The 25644-nt window shown below is 31.8% G+C and overlaps 1 protein-coding gene across 2 annotated transcripts; it reads left to right on the plus strand.

Annotated features, from left to right (window-relative positions):
- Positions 1-594: 594 nt before the first annotated feature.
- LOC111509666 (uncharacterized) lies at positions 595-24968 on the plus strand. 2 transcript variants are annotated; one of them, XM_074177209.1, is made up of 9 exons: positions 595-936; positions 2814-3051; positions 4647-4785; positions 6268-6484; positions 7860-8009; positions 8121-8291; positions 8944-9098; positions 11903-12581; positions 24043-24968. In XM_074177209.1, exons 1-9 carry the CDS (start codon positions 693-695, stop codon positions 24798-24800), a joined length of 2751 nt encoding a protein of 916 aa, XP_074033310.1. In that variant the 5' UTR covers positions 595-692; the 3' UTR covers positions 24801-24968. The 2 variants fall into 2 exon arrangements, with proteins under 2 accessions (XP_074033310.1, XP_074033311.1); XM_074177210.1 differs by having other exon boundaries at positions 2826-3051.
- The last annotated feature ends 676 nt before the right edge of the window (positions 24969-25644 follow it).

Raw genomic sequence — 25644 nt, forward strand, 5'->3', positions numbered from 1 at the left:
CGCTTAGCCATCTGCATCTCGGCTATGGACTGCTACTGCTTTGAAGGCTTTTCGATTCCAACTTATTGTCTATGAACGTCGTTTCCACGATGGATGCGTACGTTCGCGATTTTGAACAAACAGTAAAAACTGAAGCGAACAATTTCACGATGAACCTTTTCACTTTCAAAATCCTACCGACTGCGCCACTTATGTTTTCCAAAAACCGAAAAGTCTTTTAAAAAATGATTTTTTATTCAATACATAAAAATTATTAAAAACGATGTTTAACAGTACATGTATAAAATCAGACTGAATGTGAAAGGTCGTTTCCCGAGGCGATGCTCTCTGGCCGGCTATGCTGATAAGAAGCTTTCCTAGGAATTGTAGCTGAGTGTCAGCAGAATCCGGGGTCAGTGACAACGTAATTAGCAGGAGGTGAATCAACAAAAAATATTGCGTTTTTATAAAAAAAAAATATGAAAAAGAGTTGGCAGCATTGCTTCGAGTACGACTATAATAAAAAGAGCAGTCATAGTAGCGCCAAGGAAGTAGGACCAAAATTAAAAGAAGAAGAAAAGAACAGAACAGAAAAGAACTAAAGAAGAGTTGTTTTTTTCCTATTAGTTTGAGGTTAAGTTAGAACTCAACGTCAATTTCATTATATTTTTCATCAGCCAAACTTGAAAAATAAAATTATTTTCCAAGGAATCATGGAAAATTCTATTGAAAAAGATAAATCAATTAATCCCGAAAAAAACAAAAATGAAAAAAAGGAAGACTCTACCTTTAAAAAACCAGTAATAATTGGGAAAATTGGAAAGTTAGCAAAAAAAATATTACCTATTCAAATCTCTTGTAATAGTAAAATATTAGAAGAAAGACCTAATGAAACAGTAACAGGGGAAAAAATTCTAACAGATAGTCAAGCTGGTGAAGAAAAAACTTTAAAAAAAGGTGATGACATTTTCCTATAGCATAAGAATTTCTTGTTCAAAATATTTATATAATGAAGTGAATTTCAATTTTTCAAAATCACTATCTGTACTAAAATATTCTTATTGAATTTTTCATCAATCATAAGTTTTTCCTGAAATATTATATGTGTTGTTCATAATTTCTCAGCTTTTTATGACTTGAATCACTTGGACTTCAGCTTTTGGGTTCCCAGGTTTCTTATTTGCAAATAAATGTTTTGACATAATTTAAATTTTTGAATTCACAACTTTTTCATTCATGAATTGATCAAAATAAACCGAACACTAAATGCTATTTATGAGATTCGCGCATACAGAGGTGCATACAATCTGTCTGACAATCTGAAAATAAATAAATTCTAAAAATTCTTGTTTTGGTCTGTTACATTATTAAAGTCCTCCAATAGTTTTTCTCAAATATCTTTCATGTACGTACAGTGATCAATTGCACTTTTATTTTATGTATTAATAAAGAACAGGTAGGATAAGGTTTAGGCGATATATAAAAATATAATTAGATATTTTTATATGTAATTGAGTTACTATATTCAAAAACAATCTACAGAGAAAGAACTTGCAGTCCTTTGGAATGTATGGTTGAACATTTAGAAATACTGATTACCTCCATATCAAAATCATGATCTTTTTCCATGGTATCTTCATCTAGAACTGTGTCTTATATGTTCTAACATCCATGTTTTCAGGTGTTGATAGGTTTGTCCGGTGGGATGTTTGAAGATCATTTAGGTTTAATTTTTAAACTTTTTGCTGTTACACTTTATCAAATAGTTTGTTTTTAAATATCTATGAAAATGACACAGGAAAAATTTGATACCATGAAAAATGCCACCTTAATAAAAAATAAAATAAAAGAAATCATCTGAAAATGCTTATCAATAAAATCTATTCTGAACAGAACATCTGTTCTAAAAACATCATGAATATGTTATTAATAAGCAAATAAATATCGATGTTTGAACTTACCTTGGAATGAAAATACAGTGAACACATTTCTTCAAAACAATACACACAAATATCTCTTGTTATATCTAGATATAGTTTCATATAATTCACAAATGTAGTGATTGTCAAAAATATTGTATGGATTTATAGGAAAGTGCTGCAAGTCTTATCAGTGGTGCTAGGCTGACCTTAAAGGACAAACCTGAGTATGACTCAGTATGGATATCCCACCTTACAACTGCTTTGTTTTTGGGCTCTGGTTTCATCTAGTTACCTTAAAGTGAAAGCTGCAGAGAAAAATAGAGAACGAATGTCTTTCAGTGGTCGATATTGAAGCTTGGCTTTTCAACAAACCGCCTTGGGGAGCCTCGTTCATTTTTGATATTAGTGGATTGAGTCTCATTTCAAGCCTATAGTTGACGTCTTCGTAACTTATACTCAGGCTTGTCCTTTCGTGACAATTGTGTCTGACAATGCATTCATGATTCAGCTAGCATCGCTGATGAGACCCATGACAGGTTGGAACAGCGCTGCTTTATTTTTTGTGCTCTGTTCTCATTAGGAGTAATTATTCTAGATGTCATCTTAGACGTTCTTTCGAGAAAACAAACTTTTGCGTAAATACACAAACTGTAGGTACAGGTATATATCAAATTGGAAAAGTTTGATAGGTTAAACATGGCATATTACATAATTCAATGTAAGAAATTCAAAAAGAACTATAATTTTTTTGTTTTTTTTTGCAAAATTGAAATTATTTTTCCTTTTTTGTGTGTGTACTCAATCAAAGTACATGTATGACTGCTTTATATCAACTGCCTCCACATGTGAATACTAAAAAGTCATAAGTCTCCCATTATTTCCACCTTCTATTGAGTTTATTATAAATTCTAGATGAACTTTCAGCGACAGTGGATACTCCACCCTCACAGCATTCTGAAAACTCTATTGTGTTACCCTACAAAGAGCCTGTTTGGTCAGGCATTCCAGATAGCAACAGTAAGCAATATAAATTTGAAGTTCTAAAGAATGGTACAATAATAGAAACAATCAATTTAATGTCACAGTCATTTTGGGTTTTCGGTAGAATTACAAGCTGCAATATTTGTATGCAACATCCAACAATTTCCAGGTGAGTGAGTGTTGTAAAATTTCGCTATGAAATATATTATAAACTTCAAAAAAGTATAAAATATATAGTCTGATCCTATTATCCTGATAATTTCAGACTTACTAGAAAATAAATATTTCGAAATAAAATCTCTAAATATTCATCTCTCCTTACTACCTACACCGTTGGTTCTGGTAAATGCCTGCTGGAAAACAACTAGTTCCCCGGCTAATACCACGCTGGATATTGAATTACATCCATTTATGCAACATACCTCACAGAGGTTAGTCTCGCAGATGTTTATTGTTTATACAGCAGCAGGACTATGCTGAAATTATTCGAATAAGTCACCTACAGACCGGTTTCGAGGTATTACCTCTTATCAGTGCAGGAAAGATCCGATCCAACAACAAAGTGCCTGGAACTTGATTAATTTCAACGTGGCTCAACTGCATGTATGAAACCTTTGTCTAGAGAAAGATTGTTGACTAATAAGAGCTCCATATCGTGAACTAAGCCCCAAGCGGGAAAGAAACTAATTGTATAATTGTATTGACGAGAGATACATACGTACAAGAAAATAAGTGCCTCAAAATAAAATCTCAAAATATTTGTCTTTCCCAACTACCTACATTGTAGGTTCTGGGACTAACGCTAGTCTGAATAATTGAATATCCAGATAAGTGAGTTTGACAAAAAATGGGATATTTCAACTTTGGGCATGTAAAGCACCTTGCTGGAATATATATATATATATATATATATATATATATATATATATATATATATATATATATATATATATATATATATATATATATATATTTATAAAGTTGTTCAACATTGAAAAATACATCTAGACTTGAAACACTTATTTTGGACAAGAAAATCTACAGAAAATCAATGAGTTTGTTCCGAAATACCTATTTTATTTTGATGTTTTGTGATTAGATATTATTGAATATCAGGTTCTTGTTACAATACTGTATAATTTTGAGTAATTTTCGGTGATAACAAAAAATGAAAATAACTTTGCACCAAAAACTGGCCATGGTTAACACGACAGTTGTGTAATTTGTAATATTACAGGCTTTTAAAATGAACCGTCGTATACAGGATGCTGTGTATTTATCGTTTTAGCAAAAATTTTTTTTTCGTAGTCCCCATTTAAAAAAAAATTGATAAAAAAATAAAACTTCACATAGCTGGTCATGACTTCAAATTTAGATGTATTTTTCAATGTTAAACAACTTTTCTAAATAACATTTCCCAAAATTTTTCAAAATAGTACTTTACTCTTGTCACAAAATCAAATATTTGAAGGCTCCTCGTATATTATGTGTTTTACTGTATTTTGTTGGTGCATGTTTAGTTTTAGGGGATGCTCAAACTTTTATCAAGAATAACTTTTTGTCGAAAAACCCTTAATAAATAAGTTTCCCATATGGTGCATACTTTGGGGATGACACTATATATACTTCTCTATCACAGTTGATACTGTTCAAATATTGATATTGTTACTTGTATGAACAAAAATAATGATAAATTTCATACATCGGTATATTTGAGAACTATAAAATCAATTTAAAAATGAAGTAAATAATACTTTTTTGCAGGTATCATGCAGTTCTTCAGTACAGAAAGGATCCATCAGAAACAGAAAGTTCAGGATTCTACCTCTATGATTTGGGAAGCACTCATGGTACTTTTCTCAATAAAAATAGACTCAAACCGAAGGTATACGTTAGAATGCAGGTGAGAAATTTATTCTCTATCTTCAACTGATTGGGAACTGTAAGCCCCTGTTTCAATGTGCTGAAGGGTATCCACTACTTTGTCGAAAGCTTCTTGATAATTCTCAGTCACATTTTGTTGTTTTTCTTGTTGAACAGCCATTTTGTTTTGTAGGTCATCAATTTTTCTCTTAATTTCTTCCATGTGTCTGGTCATCTCTTCTTTCGTTCCAATAGAACCTAATTCTAGTTGACTACCTGGATCTAATTTATTGTTTATTTCTAGCACATTTTTTTGATACGAAAACTTCAAATTTTCAATGTTTTTCTTTATTCTGAGTAGATATTCTGAACTGGAACTCAATCTTTGTTTTAGATCCTTGAATTGTTCTTCCAACAGTTGATTTTTTTGTTTTGCCACGTCTTTCATGACCTCAGTTTTTTGAAAAATATCCCTAATTTGGTCGAGGGACTTCCTGCACTGATTTTCATTGATTGAAGATGATTGGTGTAAGCTTTCGGATAATTCTGAAGATTGTAGGGCTTCATTGATCTTCTCTTTCACTTCTTTGTCTTTGAATGACTCCATTTTAATGTAAATTTGGAGGAAATGGATGCAAAAAATGAAGCAAAATAGTTTTTTACTTGGTTTGAGTAATGATTGACATGCGTCAAGTTTGATCAATAAACCATTGGAAACCGGCCAGGTGGCCAAAAAAATCAAACTGTCACATAAACATGGAGTTCATTCATACAGGAGCTTAGTAATGCATTGAAATTATATTTTTTATGTTCATGTTTGAGAAAATTTATTTAGAAAAATAACTGGAACACTAGAGCTTCATTACTGTGAACCATAAAAAAATAATCAGGAAAAAAACTGTTTGACTTTCTACTTTTGATTTTTGCTATTATATGCAAATGAGTAAAATTGAGATTGTTATCTGAGAATGAAAACTCCAACAAAAGGTAACCAGTTTCCATTTTTTTGTTGCATACTACAATGTCCTAATACTTTTTACTGTATTGAGAATTTTTGGCTTGAACTTATGGTCTTACAAAAAATAACAGTGCTAAGGGATAATCATCCCTCTCAACTTCATGACGATGTTATGATGCATATGGATAGGTTCAAAGTGTTATTTGTCAGATATAACTCTTTATTTTCGTCATTTCACCCTTTTATGGTATAAATCATTTCTGCACTGCATTTGATATAATACCGTTCTGTGATGGAATTAGCCGATACTCAATGAAAATCCATATTGTATTCAAATAACATTCACTGAAAAGTTCATTAAACCATGTGTTTCATTATACAATAGTTTCCTAACTGCGTTAGTTAGTATGAACATGCCTGAGGAAGCTATTGGATAGTGAAACACGTGTTGCAGTTTTGTAATCCATTCAGTAAAATTCTCACAATGATGTGTTACTTCAATTTATACCTCTCTATCAAAAGCCTATCAGATATGTTCAAAATGGTGGGCTATTGCTGTTGTAGGTGGGGCATATGCTGAAGCTTGGATGCAGTACGAGGTCTTACATCCTTAGTGGTCCTGAATATGATGAAGAGGAAGAATCAGAACTAACGGTGACGGAATTGAAACAGAAAAAGGAAGAAATGCAACTGAAACTAAAACAAGAAGCACTCAAACGAGAAATGGAAATTGAAGAAAGAAAGAAACGAGAAGAAGAAAAGGGGATTGACTGGGGTCTGGGTAAGCATACATGTTGGGGATTTTTTTGCAATATTTTTCTTTCAATTATAATTTCAAATTGGGAATGGCTTTGTCCAATATTCCTTATCTTGGAATATTTAAATAGCAATGTATGAGAATTGGAATATGGAATATAAAGTACAATGTATTTGCAAAATAATTAATAAAGTATTAACGAGTCTCATGAAAATGACTCAAAATCATAATACGGGGTTACATTTTAATGTACTTTCTGTTTTAAAAAATACGATCTAATCCGTAAGTGTACCTTGGTTCATAGGGAAGGACAATGCACTTTGAATTTACGTCTTTTTGAAAAGTTGAAGTTTTACGAATACTCCCCCTAAATTTACATTTCCTAATTAACTTATCTACTATATTTGAATAATACCCGTTGGTTTCAGCTATATTCCTGATAACTCCTTCCTCAATAGCATACCTTTCAATACTCAAAGGGAATGTAACAAGCCTATGGACAGAAAAGTTTAGGACTTTGTGTTGTGGACAATGGTGTGAGCTATCAGGGATATATCTAAAAGTAGTGATATTCTTTGTGTAGACATCAAATTCGAGATCCTAACTACTTCCAATCATTGAGACATCAAAGAATGAGATCTCGTTGTTTTCAATTTCATATGTAAACCTAATATTTGGGGTTTTGTTGTTGAGAGCTGAAGCAAAGTTCTCCACCTTTGATTTCTTTGTGTCAAAAATCTCAAATACATTGTCTACATATCGGATCAAAGTCCATGGAAAGTAATCTAACTGTTCTTTTGCTTCCAATTCAAATCTGCTCATAAACAGATTAGCTATGAAGGGAACGAGTGAGTTTCCCATTGCGGTGTCTTTATGCTGTCTGTAGAAACAGTTGTTAAACGGAAAACAATTCTGTTCCATGCAGGTTTTTGTTAATTGTATGTTAACTTAGATGACTTCCTCACTGAAACCATTGATCCTCAGAATAATCCTCAAATATTCAATAGTTTTTAGTATTTAACCAACTTGGTTAGTGAAAGCGCGTCGAGAATAGTATTGCAGTTCTATTGTTTGGTATATGAAATACTTTTACACGGCAGATACACATATATTGTATTAAAAAAATGTGTTTGTAATTTGAATTTCTGAATAAATTTCAATTGGTAAAAGTTCTACATTTAACTATTTTATCTTAATTTTTTGTTGATGTTTCTTAAAATTACAAGATAAAAATTGTATTCTCTATTTTTGGTGATATTAATTTTGTAACTTCATGTTACATGAAACAAAAATTTTTTCAAAAGGTTTGTCATACTTGAATATATGTAGTAATACAAACTGTAAATGTCATTCTTGCGATTGCTTTATTTTTAATTTTATTTATTCTTTATACTTATAGGAGAAGACGCCGATGAAGAGACTGACCTCTCTGAAAATCCATTTGCTCAAAGTAACAATGAAGAGTTGTATTTGGATGATCCGAAGAAAGCTCTGAGAGGGTTTTTTGAGAGGGAAGGTGTAGATCTTGATTACGACTGTAGCGAACAAGGTATTAAAAATAATGGTCCACATTCAAAGTGGTGGAGATGAATTTCAAAACGAAACATTTCAATTTTTTTATTTTTGAATTGGACACTGTTTCAAATCTATTATTTTTCAGGTATGGGGCAATTTTTATGCAAAGTTGAACTGCCGTTGGATGACGAAATGGGCCGTCCTATAATAGCAGAGGTGTTACACAAGGGAAAGAAAAAAGAGGCTGTGGTGCAGTGTGCTCTTGAAGCATGCAGAATTTTGGATAGATATGGTGTACTTAGGCAAGCGACACACGGTGAGAATGTTGAAAAAAAATTAGGTAGTTTTAAAATGGCAAATAAAGATGGGATAGTGATAGAGCTATAGAAAATATGATAATTTGAAAGAAGTACGAAAAATTTTGAAAATTTCTCAAGTGAGTGTTAGAGAGGGATATTGATTGAAAAGGTGATTGAAGAAATCAAACATGTTTTTGTAATAAGTACACTCAAAACATGAAATTAACAATTAGAAAAATTTCATTTCCATCATTTTGGTTGTTTTCTAAAGCTAAAAAATTAGTGTTAATCAACTTTTTTGGTAATTTTTCTGAAGATAAACTACAATCTGAGAAAAACTTATTGGAAAATCTGTATAAGTAAAAAAACAAACTGAAAATTACTTCCACTTTGAAAAGTCATGTATCTAGTAATAACCACTCAATATATAATTTTACAGTAGTAAAGTAATTGAATAACAAGTTTTATCTTTTATCTTTCCATAGCACATGCTTTTTTCTGGTTGAAAGGGCGGATAATGCTTTTCTATTCATAGTAATTTCTATAATTGTTAGACATAAAAACATCCAAAAGTTTAATTTGTTGTAGATTCTCGGGCTTCAAGAAAGCCTTTATATTATTATACAGTTGTGGTTTTTCATTTCATTTCAAAATCAGGTTTACTTACAGAATCCCGCAAGAGAAAAGTAAAGAATTGGGAAGAAAATGATTATTATGATAGTGACGAAGATACTTATCTAGACAGGACTGGAACAATAGAGAAAAAACGTGAGAAGAGAATGAATTCAAAGAGTTCACCAACGGTAGAAACATATGAAAGTTTGGTAAGAATTTGTTTGTGGAATCAGTTCTGTTAGACTATTTGTGCAAATTATTATTTATAAAGTCCATTGCCAGAAAACAGCTTTATGCTATTTAAATTTTTCATTCATTTATTTATTTATCCTGAGTAAATAACAATAATGGTCTTTATTTGATGAAATATAAAATAACAGTCAAAAGGCGAAGGTTAAACCTGCAGTGTAGATCACTACAGTTTTGTTCTACCACTTAACCTCTAAAGCCAGTTCCGGAAACTGGCAACAAAATTATAACAAATATACAACCAAATGAAGAAAAAACATGTCTGATATTTATCATAATTTAATTGAAAACAAAAAATATATATATTCGTATTGTAGGTTATTGAGTTGTCAAGTTCATTTACTCAAAAGTTCAATGTTCAATTTTTTTGCTGAAAGTAAAAGTTTATTGTTAGAGTTGCATTTGTGATACGTGAATGATCATTGAAAAAATCATGAGTGTGTATTGGAGGAGTTGATAATCCTTATTGTCAAACATTCAAGTTGTGTACATCAGTCCGAAGAGTTATTTTGTTGTATAGATAAGCGGGCATTTCATTGCAGATGACCTTATGGCACATACACGTAGATTGTAAGAACCTCCGGCTTTCCATATTGAGCCAATAAGTTTCTGACAACTTCGAGGAAATCGTATTCCTTTTACCCGCTCCATGAATAAGGTAAAGGCTAGAGTTTTGACTCTTTTGAAATCTTTTCTTGTTCCTAATTGTGAGGCATATCTGTGTAATTCAAAGATGAGAGAAGGATACTATCACAGAGAGTAATATTTGTCTTTTTGGGGGGGCATTTTTATTTTCCGTGAATTAACTTGAGTGAGAGGTATGCTTTCTGGACCAGTCTGTTCACATGGAATTTAAATCAGAGGGCACTCTCTATAGCAACCTCTCAATTTTTTACTTTCTTTACAATTTCCAATTTATTTGAGCTAATACTAATATTGAATTTTTGTTTTACAATATCTCTGTGATTTTTTTGGACCAAATATTAGTTAGTTATTCTCCATCAAGGCAGAGTCTGGTTACACATACACAGTCCTATCTAAGCTACTCTAGACCTAGCCAAACATTTAACATAACATATATAGATAAAAAAAAGACATTATAGGACCAAAAAGATAAAATTATGCAATAGCATTACACATAATTAATCCATTATAATTGTTACAGAATTTTCACAATGAAGTTTATCTAAAACGCGTTTCCCTACAAGGTAGCTCCATCAGTTACTTAATTTTTTTTTCGATACTCTTGAGAGACTCGGGAATATGAAGATCATCAACTAAATTATTATTTTCGTATTAAGGCCCTCATGTTTATTTGGATGGTAGCAATTCTTATTCTCTTTATATACCACAGCATATTTTCAAAACCGTCACTAAGTACCTGAAATGTGTTGATATCGCAAACCACTAATATTTCCAGTGGGGTTTACACACATCGTACAACTTCCAATAACTTGAACTTTTTTGTACAACCTCTTTTCTTAAATAATTGAAAATATGCGTTGTTGACGAAGAAAAATAAGCTGGTATTGACCTCAAACTATATCAGCTTGTGCTGGTATCTTTCATTTTGGTAAAGTTTTCAAATAATCCAAATAATTTTCAAACTTCCTCAGGAAATTCATATAAGCCTCAAATCAGGATAGATAAATCCATATACAGGACGAAAACAACATTACCTCATTTTTTTTCACCAAATCATATTTTTTTATGTTTTTAAATGGTTGAAACCAGGGCTCAAAAACAAAGCTCCTGTATCCAACACCAGGCAAATCTATTTCGACCTACCATAGCTCAGTGATACTAGGCTGAACAACGAATTCTCTGTTGAACTCAATTGTCCTTCATGTCATGAACATCTTCAGGAAGACGCCATGTGATTGAAAGAAAACACAACAATGGTTCCCAACGGTTTATTGCAAAGCCAAACTTTGACATCGACTACCGGATGAGAAATCATTCTTTGTTATTCTCTGCAGCTTTCAAGCAAGGCAACTAGATAAAACGAGCTCAAAAATGATTGATTTCGTAGATTGGCTTTGCGATAAACCACTGTGGGGACTTTTTGACAAACAAGGTATGAGTTTCCTGTGGATCCTATAGATGACATCTTTTTAAGAGGAGTCACCAATGCTGCGACTTCTACAATGATAGTTGAGTCCAAAAATACATTCGTGCTTCTGCCTAGTACCACTCATGAGACCAAACAACGTTGTTTGTTGTTGATTCACAAATGCTTCGTTCTTGGGCTCTGGTGTCACCCATTAAAGAATATGACAAAATATAAATCAGTGTTTGAGGAAAATGATCTGCTACTTTTTTCTTTCCATAAATGGATTTGGATCTTTCCTTAATTGATACTTATATGAAATTCCTGAGATATTTTGAATGTTTTTTTTTGTAAATTCACTAAAATAAGATATCAGCAAAAGCTGGTATTTTGTATTTTGGAAACGAAGAACTCATCAAAACTTTTATTTTTGGTTTCTGTAATATGCATCTTTCCTCAGGAACTTCATATGAGCTTTGAACTAGTAAAGATCAATTAATTTATAGTTTGAGGTAGATACTAGCTCATACCAGCTCATATAGATTTTATAATATAATTCATTAATACTCGAAAATAGAAAACTTTGACATAATTCAACTAACTCTCTATCTCTTAAAATTGACGATTTTCCCAGGTATATATACAAATTTGAACACCCTTGTATATTATAAGTAAAAATACAGTTAACAAGATATTTATCTGTTTTCCTTTCAGCTGGAGAAGGAAAAAAACACAACTGCTTTGATATTAGATCTTGAGAAAAAACTGGCTACTGCTCAGGACATGGATAATAGTGTTAATAACTCAACTGCAGGGGAAGATTCTCTTGATACTTTCATGAAAGAATTAAATCAGTCAAAGATTGATAAACAAGCGGCAAGTAAGCTGAGAATAGAGCTTTCTAAAAAAAAGAAGGAACATGCCAACATAATCAAGTTACTGAACTTAGCTAAACCCACAATGTTACCTGAATTGGTTCCTCAGAGCATATCCAACCCTAGCACTAGTAAGGAAGTGAACAAGTATTCATTGCCTATCATAGGTAAAAGAAAGAAAATGAAAGTACAACTGCCAGAAAAACCACCTGACTTACATCTGGCTGCAAATTCTGATACGACTTATGACGAAGAAGAGGAAGAAGATGAGTTGGAGAAGGAGGAAGAATTGCAGCCTGAAAATGTTCCTTGTGAAGAAATAGTCCCTTCAAGATCACCCAACCCGTACGAAGAAAATGAATCTGTAAGTGAGTCTGTTTCTAGTTCTTCATCTTCAGCACTGTCAGAAGAGGACGAAATGAGGTCCCCAGATTTCATGTCTATAAAAGGATTACATGGCACCATGACTTTCAAGAAGTTTGAAAAGATTTTGAAGAAAGGACTCCCTCCTTTTGCTGGTGAGTGATTTCTTACACTCGTTTTTTGGAGTCATTCAACATATTAACTGCCAAAGATGCTATAACCTCATTGTGTAGATTTCTTCAAAACAGAATCATTACTATCGAAAATATTGATTACAGAACTTGAAATCGGAATTTGTTTGTCTTGGTCCAATAAAGCAACTTTTGCTATATATTTCTATATTCTTTAATTGTATTCTGATAATGTGGGCTATAAAGGCCATGGAATGGACCAATCCTGGCAGATACTCAACAGTATTCCACATCTTGTTTCTTTCTCATTTCTGCATCGATCTTTCTTCTCCAGTCAGTCCTCTTGTAGTTTGCTTACTTTGGCAAACATTCATTTACATTATTCATAAATATATATATATATATATATATATATATATATATATATATATATATATATATATATATATATATATATATATACATCCCGATATCAATATGGCATCCATACATTGAATGCGCTGATAGGGCGTCCATCATAATTTGAAGAATTAACCGAATATATTTCATGGTAAGTACTAGAAAACTGATTTCTGTAGGCTGGCATGACATTTTTACCACCATAAAAAAATTGAGTTCACTATTGATTCGATAGTAGAGCGTCCGTCCGTCAAACATTCATAAGAACTCCTCAGTATACACCATCATCAGACATCTGATTGATAATAGGGAGTCCAATAAGTATATTTTCATACATGAAATAGATTATTGGGAATCCTTACAACGTTGCCAATATTTACCGCATTAAATGTAGGCAGCAAGTGGGTTTTAATTTCTTCACATCTGTTTTTCAACAAGCGTTGTGCCAACGACAAATTGCGTATGGATTTCAGGTAGCCGGTATGTATTTCATTTTTACATAGGTACCAAGTGATATTGACTGATCATGAAAAGTTTATTCCATAACGAAATTTTCAATATCATTCGATAATTTTTGTCTTGGTTGGCATATTTCCATTTTAACACTGTATGATATTTAAGCGAGCCGAATATAATGATAGGAGAAGTGAAACCGACACATGCATGGTGTGATTATTGAAAGTTCAACTTTAATTACAAAAAGTTCATTGTATATTTCCATTAGAAAACAGCAAGAATTCAAAGTATTCAAACTAGTTGAAGACGCCAAAATGACAGACGATAGGATAAATAATATGAATTACCAAAGAATGTAAATATTCACGGCCGTAGATGACAGTGTAAAATCTGTTTTCAGCGTTTGCGTGGTTTGCAGGTTTTTATGCCTGACGTTTCGTCTACTACTGCGGTATACATTATCAGAGGCGATGTGGTAACGGTTGCAAAGCCCGAGTTCGTGGTCGAGTTGTTGTTCCCGTTAACTGAGTTATTGAGCATTGAAAAATTTGGTTGTTGAAAATTGGACGTGCCTGAGTGTTTTGTTGAGCACAGTCATATTTACTCAGTGTCATATTTATTCCATTTGGCTGATACACACTACACAGGATAGCCATCTAGAAGGCATCAAGACCTGTCAAGATTCATTTCCGTGTATGGTATACGATTTTTCGAGTCATGCATTTTTCAATATTTCTTTAAGGACTGACCTAAATATTTTTTAATTTTTTCTAGAGTTTTTCGTTTTTAATACGCTTTTATTAGGTCGACCTGTATGTATGTATGTAACTATGTAGTCAAATCTAAGAAAACTAATTTAACCATCTTTTAAAGATCGTAGCGTTATGAAAATTGGCAGTTTTATGTGATTTTGATGACAATATGGTAGGTACTCTGGAGCTGATCTGATGATGGAGCCGGAAGATAGGCACTAGGATTCCATGATGAAATATCGTATCATAGTCGTGTTTGGTCTTGTAATGAACGTGAATCTCTTTTTATCAATGTGCTCCACAAGATCACATTATAAAAGTTCAAAAACATTATATTTTGTTCATTATGATTTTTTTTAGTAACATAACATATTGTTTTAATTTTTCTATATATTTATCATTATATCCTGTTTCTGTATCAAATAAAGACATTCGGTAAGTTGAACAAACTGTTTTAGCGCAATTTGTTTATAAATTGTGTATGACCGTATGGGAATTCAAAAAATTTTTATCTTCATAATATGATATTCAGAAAAAAATACGATTTTTAATTGTTTATGAACGTTTTTTTATATATCTCGAATGTTCAAATGATTATTCGGAGAATGTTTTCTATTTTGAAAATCATAATTGACATTTCTCTACAAATTGACAGAAACATTTTTCATAATTAATTTTATCATTTATTACCAAAACAATTTATTATTAACGCATTCTTAACCGTCAGAGTTAGTATCTGAGTTTGATACGTAGAATGCCTGAATCAGTTTTCGATATACTGGATGGTTAGTATTTTGTTGATCAACAATCATGCCGTACTCGAAGTTGAAATTGTCATCATCCCAACAACATCGGATGCACTCATCACTGTTTTTCTACTGCTTTAAGTTTTACTGCAGTTAGATACCTACTATGCAACTACAATGAACTAGTTTCAGTAATTCTAAACCTGCCAATGATTATGGTGTTTTCATGGGCAAAAACAGAGTCTCTGTTTTTTCTCATCCCCAATCTGTAGCTGTTGAAAGATTGTTAAGCTATGTTTGAACTTGACTAATCTGATCAAGAAGTGCTTTTTTCCGAACTTTCTTCAGCAGTCTCCGAAAATTATGGTTGAGGTGTCATTCGATTCGGAATAGCGTCTAGAAAGTTTTTGAAAACGGACGACTTCCGAAAATGAAAATAGCAAAAGTTATAAACAATTTAGAGAATAATAAAGAATGGATTTAATTTTTTGAAAATATTTCTAAAACTAATTGAGATTTTCAAAATCGAAAATTCTAAAATAGGAAGAAATTTCCTATAAAAAAGTTTCAACTCCCGGAACTGTAGGACCAATATATATAATTTTCCCGAAGCCCTGAAAATGAGCTCGAAATCGGCTGTCTGGCCGCGCGTGAGCCGTGCCTGTTTGGGCCATTTTTACTAAAAAAAAATTCAGCATTTAAAATAAATAAATTAAGGAATGAAAGAATTCAGGCATATACTCAAATGATAAATGAACAATAATCTGTCGGTAAAAAATGTTTATTGCAGTTATTCGATTTATTACGCTATTGTTAATTAACAATTTTCTATCGCTCGATCATCAACAAATCAGAAGTTAGATGAATATATTTCTTTAAAATTTTTATCACTCATTGTTTAAAAATTTATTATAAACAAATGCATTGTTTATAACATGATTGAATTTTTTTTGGATCTTAATTTTTGATAAAAATCATGATTATTTTCAATTGTCTCTTGAAGAAATTTTTACAATGCAAAAAAACGCATTTGTTGAGTAACAATTTTTTTACCACCAATTAATAATATTAAGAAACCAATTTTTTAAAATAATTATTCATCTTGTTTTTAATTCGGAACAAAAACAATTTAATTTTTAAAATTCTCCATTGTGTATTGAATAAACAATTTGTTATAAACAAATGAATGTTTTCATTTCATTTTTGTTCCAGTTGCAATTGATGAATGAAAAAAACCATGCATTTTTTTATTCACTCCATTTTTTATCGAATTTATAACAAAGTTTTAAACAATAAGTGATGAAATAAAAAAAATATTTTTATGTAGCTTCTGATTTAAAAAAAACATATCAGTAATAATGATGAATAAAAAAATTTTTTCGATTATTTATTAAACTTTTTCATTAAAAAATGCAGTAAATTGTTAATAAATAATTGAAAAATAATAATTTTTCAATATTTCGAAAATGAATCTATTCCTAACCGTTATAATCATAACTCTACGAAAGGAAAAAATTTCACACTTTTAGTTTAAAGTGTGAAAATATTACATTTGCAATAATGATAATCGAGTGATAAAAAATTGTTAATTAACAATAGCATAATGAATCGAATAATTGCAAAAAAAAATTTTTACCGACAAATTATTGTTCATTTATCTTTTGACTATATGACTGAATTTTTTCATTCCTTGGTTCATATATTTTATATGGTAAACACTCTTTTGTAAAGCTTAGCCCAAACAGGCACGGCCTACGCGCGGCTAAACACCCGATTTCGAGCTCATTTTCAGAGCTCCGGGAAAATTATAAATATTGGTCCTACAGTTCCGGGAGTCAGGACTTTTTGATAGAAAATTTCTTACTCTTTTCGATTTTTTTTTCGATTTCGAAAATTCCAATTAGTTTTCGAGATATTTCCAAAAAAATAAATCCATTTTTTATATTTCACCAAATTGTTTATAACTTTCGCAATTTTCATTTCCAAAAGTCATCCGTTTTCAAAAACTTTCTAGACGCTATTCCGAATCGAATGATACCTTAACCATAATTTTCGGAGCATATTGAAAAAATGTCGAAAAAAAAGCACTTCTTGAGTAGACTAATAAGTTTTCGAAGAATGAGTAATTAAAGCGGTCGGCGGTCATGTTGCTAAGATTTCCGTCTTTGTGTTAGTAACACTCACCGATAAACGGTCTATTCTACATTGATTTATAAAATGTTGAATAGCTCCAAACAGTCTTAACATTATTCGTTCTCCAGCGTCTATAACATCCCTGTTGAGTGGGATCTATAGAAAATTTTCAACTTCGTTTCTCAAAATTGAATCTTTCAAAATTGAATTCATCAAAGTGTTTACCTCCATTGATAATCTTCGAATTGCATAATCTTCGAAAATTTGCTGAAATGTGACATTTTTATACCAAGTGATTTTGTGCAAAATACATCCACCATCAATAATGAATTCATTTTCAGGAGGATCAGTTGTAGACTGTTCTGATGTATGCAGCAATAAACTCATACGTTCATGAAGTAAAGAAATTAAAGTTTTGTTGTCAATCATCGCTGCTACAATCCGCTGAAATAACAGTGAAGCATCGACATTGACAGATTCATTGTCGATTGAGAAGAATAGATTTGGTGTACCTGCAAGACTTTCAACTCGGTATTTCATATAAAGAAATCTGTGGGATATCATTATTTGAATTTATATTCCATATGACACAACATAAATACGAAGTACGAATGTTCAGTGAAAATTAACGATTGTAAAAATCCAATTCTTCACAGTGAATTCATTCAGCTACATGAATTATAGAATACAAAAAAACATTCTGTATTGATAGTTAATTTTATATCCTAGAAACCAAACAAATTAGTTCACTTACATAATCTGCGGGAAATATTCCAATGCTCATTTCCCAACTTCTTCAATGTCAGTTGCAAATTCACAACTTATGACAAAACAAAAACTGTCTTATGAGCTACATGATGACAATTTGAAAATTTTCAATGGCTTTATCTGAGCAACCGAATGAAATAAAAAAAAATCTCAGAAAACAACTTCCATCATAGGAAGGGGGTAACAAAATGGTGTGATAACTAACTTGTTTTCACTTACCCCCTCGCCCCCAGCCACCCCAACTTTATAATCTCAAATGGCAACCCCTACTTATACGCAGCTACATTCGATGTAGTAATTTTTGGTTTATTAAATAAAGCACTATTTATTTAAATTACAATTTTATTTTTTATTATTAGTTTACGAAATGTTCAAAATGATTTCCGTGTTAGGAATCACACGTTATAAGGTAATATCTCGTTAGTCCTTAGCATGCACAAATTTTGACTTCTGAGGGTTGTCGTTCGTAGGGGTACGATAACTATTTAACGGAAAAAACAGATTGAAACAGAATTAGATTTCCATCTTTTTCAAGATAATAGAAGAGTATATTTTCGAACTCTTGACGTATATTGGCAAATGTTTCTTTGGAAATAGCTCAGCATTCTTGGATTATTCTTTCCTTCAGTGGCTTTATTGAATCAGATTGCGTCGTCTTTAAAACAACCTATTTTAAGTAAGTGGCCCAGAGGAAAAAATCTAGAGGAGATAGGTCCAGGGATGTGAGAGGCCATTCAGTAGAATCTCTTCTTCCAATACATTGATCAGCATAATTATTATCTAACCATTGAATAACTGGAACTACAAAATAATAAGGTTCCCCATTCTGTTGAAAATGTAATACATTTTCTTTCAAAGATAAATTGCCGTGTATGTCTCTGTGATTCTCTAATTCATGAACTATCCGAGGTTCGATAGATCTTTCTAGCATGTGATCATACATTTCGCCATTTACATTTTCTTCTATATACAGTGTGTAACAACGAAAACCTAACAGAACCGTTTTTGAATATAAAAAGTAAGATTTTCAAAAAAGCTCGGACACGTCGATTTCTAATTGAAGGGGGACACCTTTCAGACTAATCAGATTTTTTGTAGTACGCACCCCCTCAGAGAGGTGCGTCCGACGACCTTTATTTAGATGGGGAAAGTAGGTCGAGTGGCACCTTGTTTTAAAGGTCTTTCGAATACCTTCACAACTCTGTTAAAAGAAAATTTTTGTAACGATTAGTTTTCGAGATAATTTGAAGTTAAAATTGCCATGTTGATAATACATTAGACAGACCACTCGGTAACTTGTATGCCTAAATAAAAAAAATTTTAAGCAGTTCTTCTTATCAATTTTTTGTTAAATAACAACGTTCGATTGTTTTGTTGAAACGGGTCGTGTATTGTTATTTGTTTAAACATTTCTTTCACTACTGCCGAAAGGGTTTCAGTTATTGCTTCATTTTTTGGCAACGACCAAAATGCTAATAAAACATCAATTTTATTTAACGAGCAAAAACCTGGTAAACACCTAAGCAGAAATCACGTTCTGGATTTGGTCACAAAATTCAGGGAGACAGGTTCGGTTTTAAATGAAAAAAGTGATGTTCAGAGAAGGGTAGTGAATGACGATAATGCGATTGTAGTGTTTGGTCAAGTCATCGCCAATCCCAGGTTAAGTACCAGAGGTTTATCCGCAATGGCAGGAATAAGCCATATGATCGCATGGAGAATCCTTAAAAACCACAAATACCATCCTTACAAAATTAAACTTGTTCGTGAACTCAATGAGGATGATTTTGACCGAAGACAGGAGTTTTGTGAGGGCATGAGTGAAATATTAATGCAAAATCCCGAACTGCTTTATAACATCTGTTATTCGGACGAAAGCTCATTTTATTCAAATGGTTGCGTGAACCGTTACAATTGCCGTTATTGGTCGGATGAAAACCCAAGACAATACGCAGAAATACATACCCAACATCCCCAAAAGTTGAATATCTGGGCCGGAATATTAGGCAATCATATTATAGGTTCATTTTTCATTGATGGAAATTCAACCGGTGATTCTTATTAACAACTTCTTGAAGAGGCAATTCAACCTTCATAAGTAGGTGCCACTCAATTTACCTAAAATGTAATGGTGGTAACCAACCCCATCCCCCGGAGAAATCTCCTCGTAATAAACAAATAATTCGACATCAAATGGACACGTATTAGCAGGTTGTCATAAAAAGCAAAAATTTATTTTTTTTTATGAGAGTTCTGAACGTAACTTGCACCTTAAAAACAATTTGATTTATTTTAAAAAGAGTTGAACTCAATGCAAATACCTTTAAAACTTCAAATTATCTCGAAAACTAATCGTCACAAAAATTTTCTGTTGACAGAGTAGTAAAGGTATTCGAAAGACCTCTAAAACAAGGTGCCACTCTCCTTCCCTATCTATCCCTATCTATTATCGAGACGAATAAAAAAAAATAGAAGAGGCGTAAAATATTCAAGTCTTAATATTAATGCTACGATGGTAAAAATCATGTTTTTGAAAATTTACTAAATTAATAATAGAAAATAAAATTTATTCTGAATGAATTCTTTTATTTGATGAACCAAAACTTACTGCATCGAATGTAGCTTTGAAGAGTACCATTGAAGAGCATATCTTAAGAGCTTTCAGATAATGTATCACAAGTAGGTGGTTGCCTTTCAAAAATATGAAGTTGTGGTGGCTGGGGGCAAGGGTGTGAGAGAAAAAACAAGTTAGTCATCACATCATTTGTTTCTCCCTTTGTATTATGAAAGTTGTTTTCAGCGATTTCTTATATTTTATTTGGTTGCTCAGAGATAGACCTTGTAAGTTTTCAAATTGTCACCCTGTGTATGAAACCGGCGCCGACCTACAAACATACCAAATCAACGATATTTCTAACAAATCATTGAGACTTCCCTCTCACAAAAACTATTGCATTGTTGTCAGTTATATGGACGCCTCATAATCGCTCACATGTATGAAAAATATACGGCACAAGTATACGCGTACCTCCCGAGCGCCACCAAAATAAAAAAGACTCAACTAGAATATACGCCAATACATATAATTTTGACAATGAAATTGATAAATAGGCGCCCATCTGAAATTTTGTCAGATGGAAGATAGGGAACCTCTGAACTGCCTGGCATGGTGAAACAATTCGGCGTCCATATATGGACGCCTCATTGAAACCGGACGCCCGATTGATAGAAAATTGTAAATGTACGGAAGCTCTATTGATAGTTGGATATATATATATATATATATATATATATATATATATATATATATATATATATATATATATATATATATATATATATATATATATATGTATATATATATATACACACACACACACACACACACATATATATATATATATATATATATATATATATATATATATATATATATATATATATCCCATATTTTATGTGGCAGGCAATATCTGGTTTGTTGAAGGAGATACACAAAAATGTTTCATACAAAAGTTTTAGGAGTTCATGAGAGCTATATTTTGATATAATTTTTAAATATACAGGGTGTTTGGTGTAGGTGCTACAGACCAAAATTCCATTTTTTAAAATAGAACGCCCTGTATATCATTACATATTCAGATGCTACGTTAAATTCTGATATCATTTCATGTTTGGTTTTTGAAATTCGGTTACGGCGTTGTTGAGTTATTGCTTAAAATGTAAAGTCTTGAGAACGACTATTATTTTTAAAAATATCTCATACAATTATTCTCTCTGCATCAGATCACATGAAAATTAGTCAAAATTTTGGGTGTTCGAAGTAATGGTTTCAATTTTGAGTTGTGGAATTCAGTCAGGAATCATTTTGAATATGAAACAATTGCGAAATTGAAAGAGGTGTATTCGAAAACAAATCTTTAATTAATAACAATGTAAATAATATAACTTGATAAATCATTTCATAAGAATGGTAGGTACCTAGAAATAAGTCATAAAAATTGTTCAAAGTGATGCCCATTAGATATTATACAGGCTTCGAAACGTCGAATCACTTCTCTCGTACAAGTCGCTCTTATAATATCAGGCGTAATATTACTGCACGCTAGTCGAATTTTCATTTTCAGATCATCCACATTCAAAGGGGGAGTAGTGAAAACAATATCTTTTAAATAACCCCATAGGAAAAAATCAAGCGGTGATAAATCTGGGGAACGAGCCGGCCACCTAATTGGACCCTTATTACCAATCCATCTATTTGGGTACGTTCTATCCAGATATTCAGTAACAACCTGTGAATTGTGAGGAGGAGTACCATCTTGTTGCCACCAAATTCCTTGTCGTTCTGCTATGGGAATATCTTCCATCAACTGGATCAAATCATTTTCTAGAAAATGTAAATATCGCAATCCATTGAGATTTTCATTGAAAAAGTAAGGTCCTATGATGCGGCCATTGAACGATCCACACCATACATTAATACCCTAAGTAGTTTGAAAATTACTTTCGCGGACCCAGTGGGGATTTTCTTGAGACCAATAGTGACTGTTATGTCGATTCACAACTCCATTATTGTGGAATCGCGATTCATCGCTCCACAAAATTTGACTGAATATGTTAGGACTTTCATGTAATATTACCTGAATACAAGCAATGAATTCAAGTCGTCGTTCAAAGTCTGTGGGTTTCAAACCTTGTACCAACTGAATTTTCAATGGGTGGTATTTATTTTCTTTCAGAATTCTCTGTACATTAGAGTTACTCACACCGACTTCTTCTGCAGGAGTACGGATAGAAACATGTGGATGAATTATAATATAAGCCAACACATTGATCTCTAAATCTTCAGTTCTAACAGATCTCGTATGATGACGATGCTTTATAGTAGAAGGAAATGACCCAGTTCGCAATTTTTCTACAACTCTCGAAAAAGTCATTCATGACGGAATGGGTCTGTCTGGAAAACGTTCTTGTTATAGACGTTGTGCTTGACGGCAGTTTTTCTGACATTCCCCAAAAATTAATAACATATCAATGCAATCACTTGGACTAAACGCGAAAGGCATACTGGAGTTTTCGCACAAAGAACACAGTTACTGTTTTGCAAAGAATCACTGAATTGAACTGACAAGTAGATACAATTCAACAACATTTGTTACTATGGCATCAACAAGCATAAGCTACTTGATGAAATTGTGCAATATAAAGCAATTCACCCTCAAGTTAGTCACATTCTCAAGAATTTCAATATTATATTCAACTGGTATCGATATCGTATCGTAGAGGTGAGAATAATGGTTTGTATTCAGTAGTAGTCTATTTCAATTTAATAAAAGATATAGACTGGATTCGTGTACGAGTAAATAAGTTTTTTTGAAACTTTATATTTAGGGAAAAGTGCAATAACTCAACAACGCCGTAACCGAATTTCAAAAACCAAACATGACATGATATCAGAATTTAACGTAGCATCTGAATATGTAATGATATACAGGGCGTTCTATTTTAAAAAATGGAATTTTGGTCTGTAGCACCTACACCAAACACCCTGTATATTTAAAAATTATATCAAAATATAGCTCTCATGAACTCCTAAAACTTTTGTATGAAACATTTTTGTGTATCTCCTTCAACAAACCAGATATTGCCTGTCACATAAAATGTGGGACACCCGGTATATATCTATCTATGTATATATATATATATATATATATATCTATATATATATATATACATATATATACATATATATATATATATATATATATATATATATATATATATATATATATATATATATATATATCTATATATATACATATATATACATATATATATATATATATATATATATATATATATATATATATCTATGTATATATATCTATGTATATATATATATATATATATATATATATATATATATATATGTATATATATATATATATATATATATATATATATATATATATATATATATTTATATATATCTATATATATTTATATATATCTATATATATTTATATATATATCTATATATATCTAGTAATTTATTCTATATATCTAGTAAGAGATATATAGAATAAATAGCTCATATATATATATATATATATATATATATATATATATATATATATATATATATATGAGCTATTTATTCTATATATCTCTTACTACACGTATTGTTCGAACAGTATATGCTATCTGATTATAACATTAATTGTTTTTCAACAGATAAACATCAAGATAAGTTGGAAAAAATTCTCAGCAATCTTAAAAAATTGGCAGCAAGTGAAGACCGTATGCATGTTGATTGGAAAATGTTGGCTGCCAAAAAACGTAAGGTAATGAAACTAATATCTGACCTAAAACATTGTGAGCCTAATGAAAGACTAGAACATAAGGTATCAGCAGAACTCAACCGAATTCTGACAGAATTAAATACAATGACTGAGCAAAAGTATAAGGTTATAGGTAAAGTCAAAAAAATGGGAAATGAAATCAAAACCATTTCTGAAGCAATTGATAAAGACTTCAAAGAATACAAAAAAGAAATAGAGAAGAGTACGGCGCCAGCAGTCTCAGAAATGGAATCAAAAGTTTTGGAATTGCCAAAATCTGTAGATAAAAATCATGAAGATATTCCAGAATCCTCACCGGACAGTAACCTGAAAAATGTGGAAACCAAGAACTCTGAAATATCTCACAAAGATGATCCTCAAGAAGAACCATCAACTTCTGGTGAAACATGCAGTGAGGAATTAGATAAGACAATATCACAGGATGATAGAATGGACACTGAAGAACCATCTGATGATAGAAAGAAGAAGAAGAATCAGAGGAGGATACAGCAAAGATATGAGAAAGTTGAGATTGAGAGGCGGCGAGGTTATGAAGAGGATGCAACTAGGGAGGACTATAGCATGTGGGTTCCTCCGAGTGATCAATCAGGTGATGGTAGGACTAGTTTGAATGATAAATATGGATATTGAAGGTTCATAATGATAAGATTATAATATACAACTATTAAGGACTTTTGAAACGTAGAATTAGTCATAGTCAGTATGTCCCAATTACATAATTGGCTAGTTAGTACATTTTCTGATATTTTTCTGTTATGCAACTTTGTTAACAAAAAAATACAAAAATTAAGTTCATTATTGAATTGTTTATCTTTTACCTACATTTTGAAGATGACACCCAAGTGTCCCAGTGATATGTGGATTTGGCACATTTTATTAATTCATTCTCTTGAACAAAAATATGTTTTGCAAAACTGGAGCGTCACATATGTGTTTTTTTTTTGGTCAAAATTCAGCAATTTCAGAACGAACGTTGCTTCCACCCGCCGCATGACCAAAATTTCCAAAGAAATTACATGGCATGAGCCAACTGATATGCCGACATCCTCAGCAACTTTTCTAATAGTGATTCGATGTTTCTCCATAACAATTTTTTTCACTTTCACAGCATTTTCATTGGTTGCTAATGTGCTAGCTTCGTGCAAGTTTCGTCATTCACATCTTCTCGACCTTCTGTGAAAAGCTTGTACCATTTTTCTGACTCAGACTAAAATAAACGTATTCCACTGTCAACATTTCAAGTATTTTTGAATACTTTATTCAATTTTTACAGAAAATTTCATGCAAATTCTCTGATCCATTTTTTTCGATAACAGAAAATCCAGAACAGGCAAAACAATTTCAACTTTTATGTCTCTCATCATTAAACAAAACATGCTAAACAGCTGAAACTGTGAACATATGTTCGAGACGAGTGTACCAACATGAAAAAATCAAAGAAAAGCTAATTGAAAGTACGTAGCCCGCGAAATTT

The sequence above is a fragment of the Leptinotarsa decemlineata genome, unplaced genomic scaffold (genome assembly GCF_025532065.1).
Source record: "Leptinotarsa decemlineata unplaced genomic scaffold, Ldec_3_MD MMD2_tig00002159_RagTag_RagTag, whole genome shotgun sequence".
NCBI classification, from domain to species: Eukaryota; Metazoa; Arthropoda; class Insecta; order Coleoptera; family Chrysomelidae; genus Leptinotarsa; species Leptinotarsa decemlineata.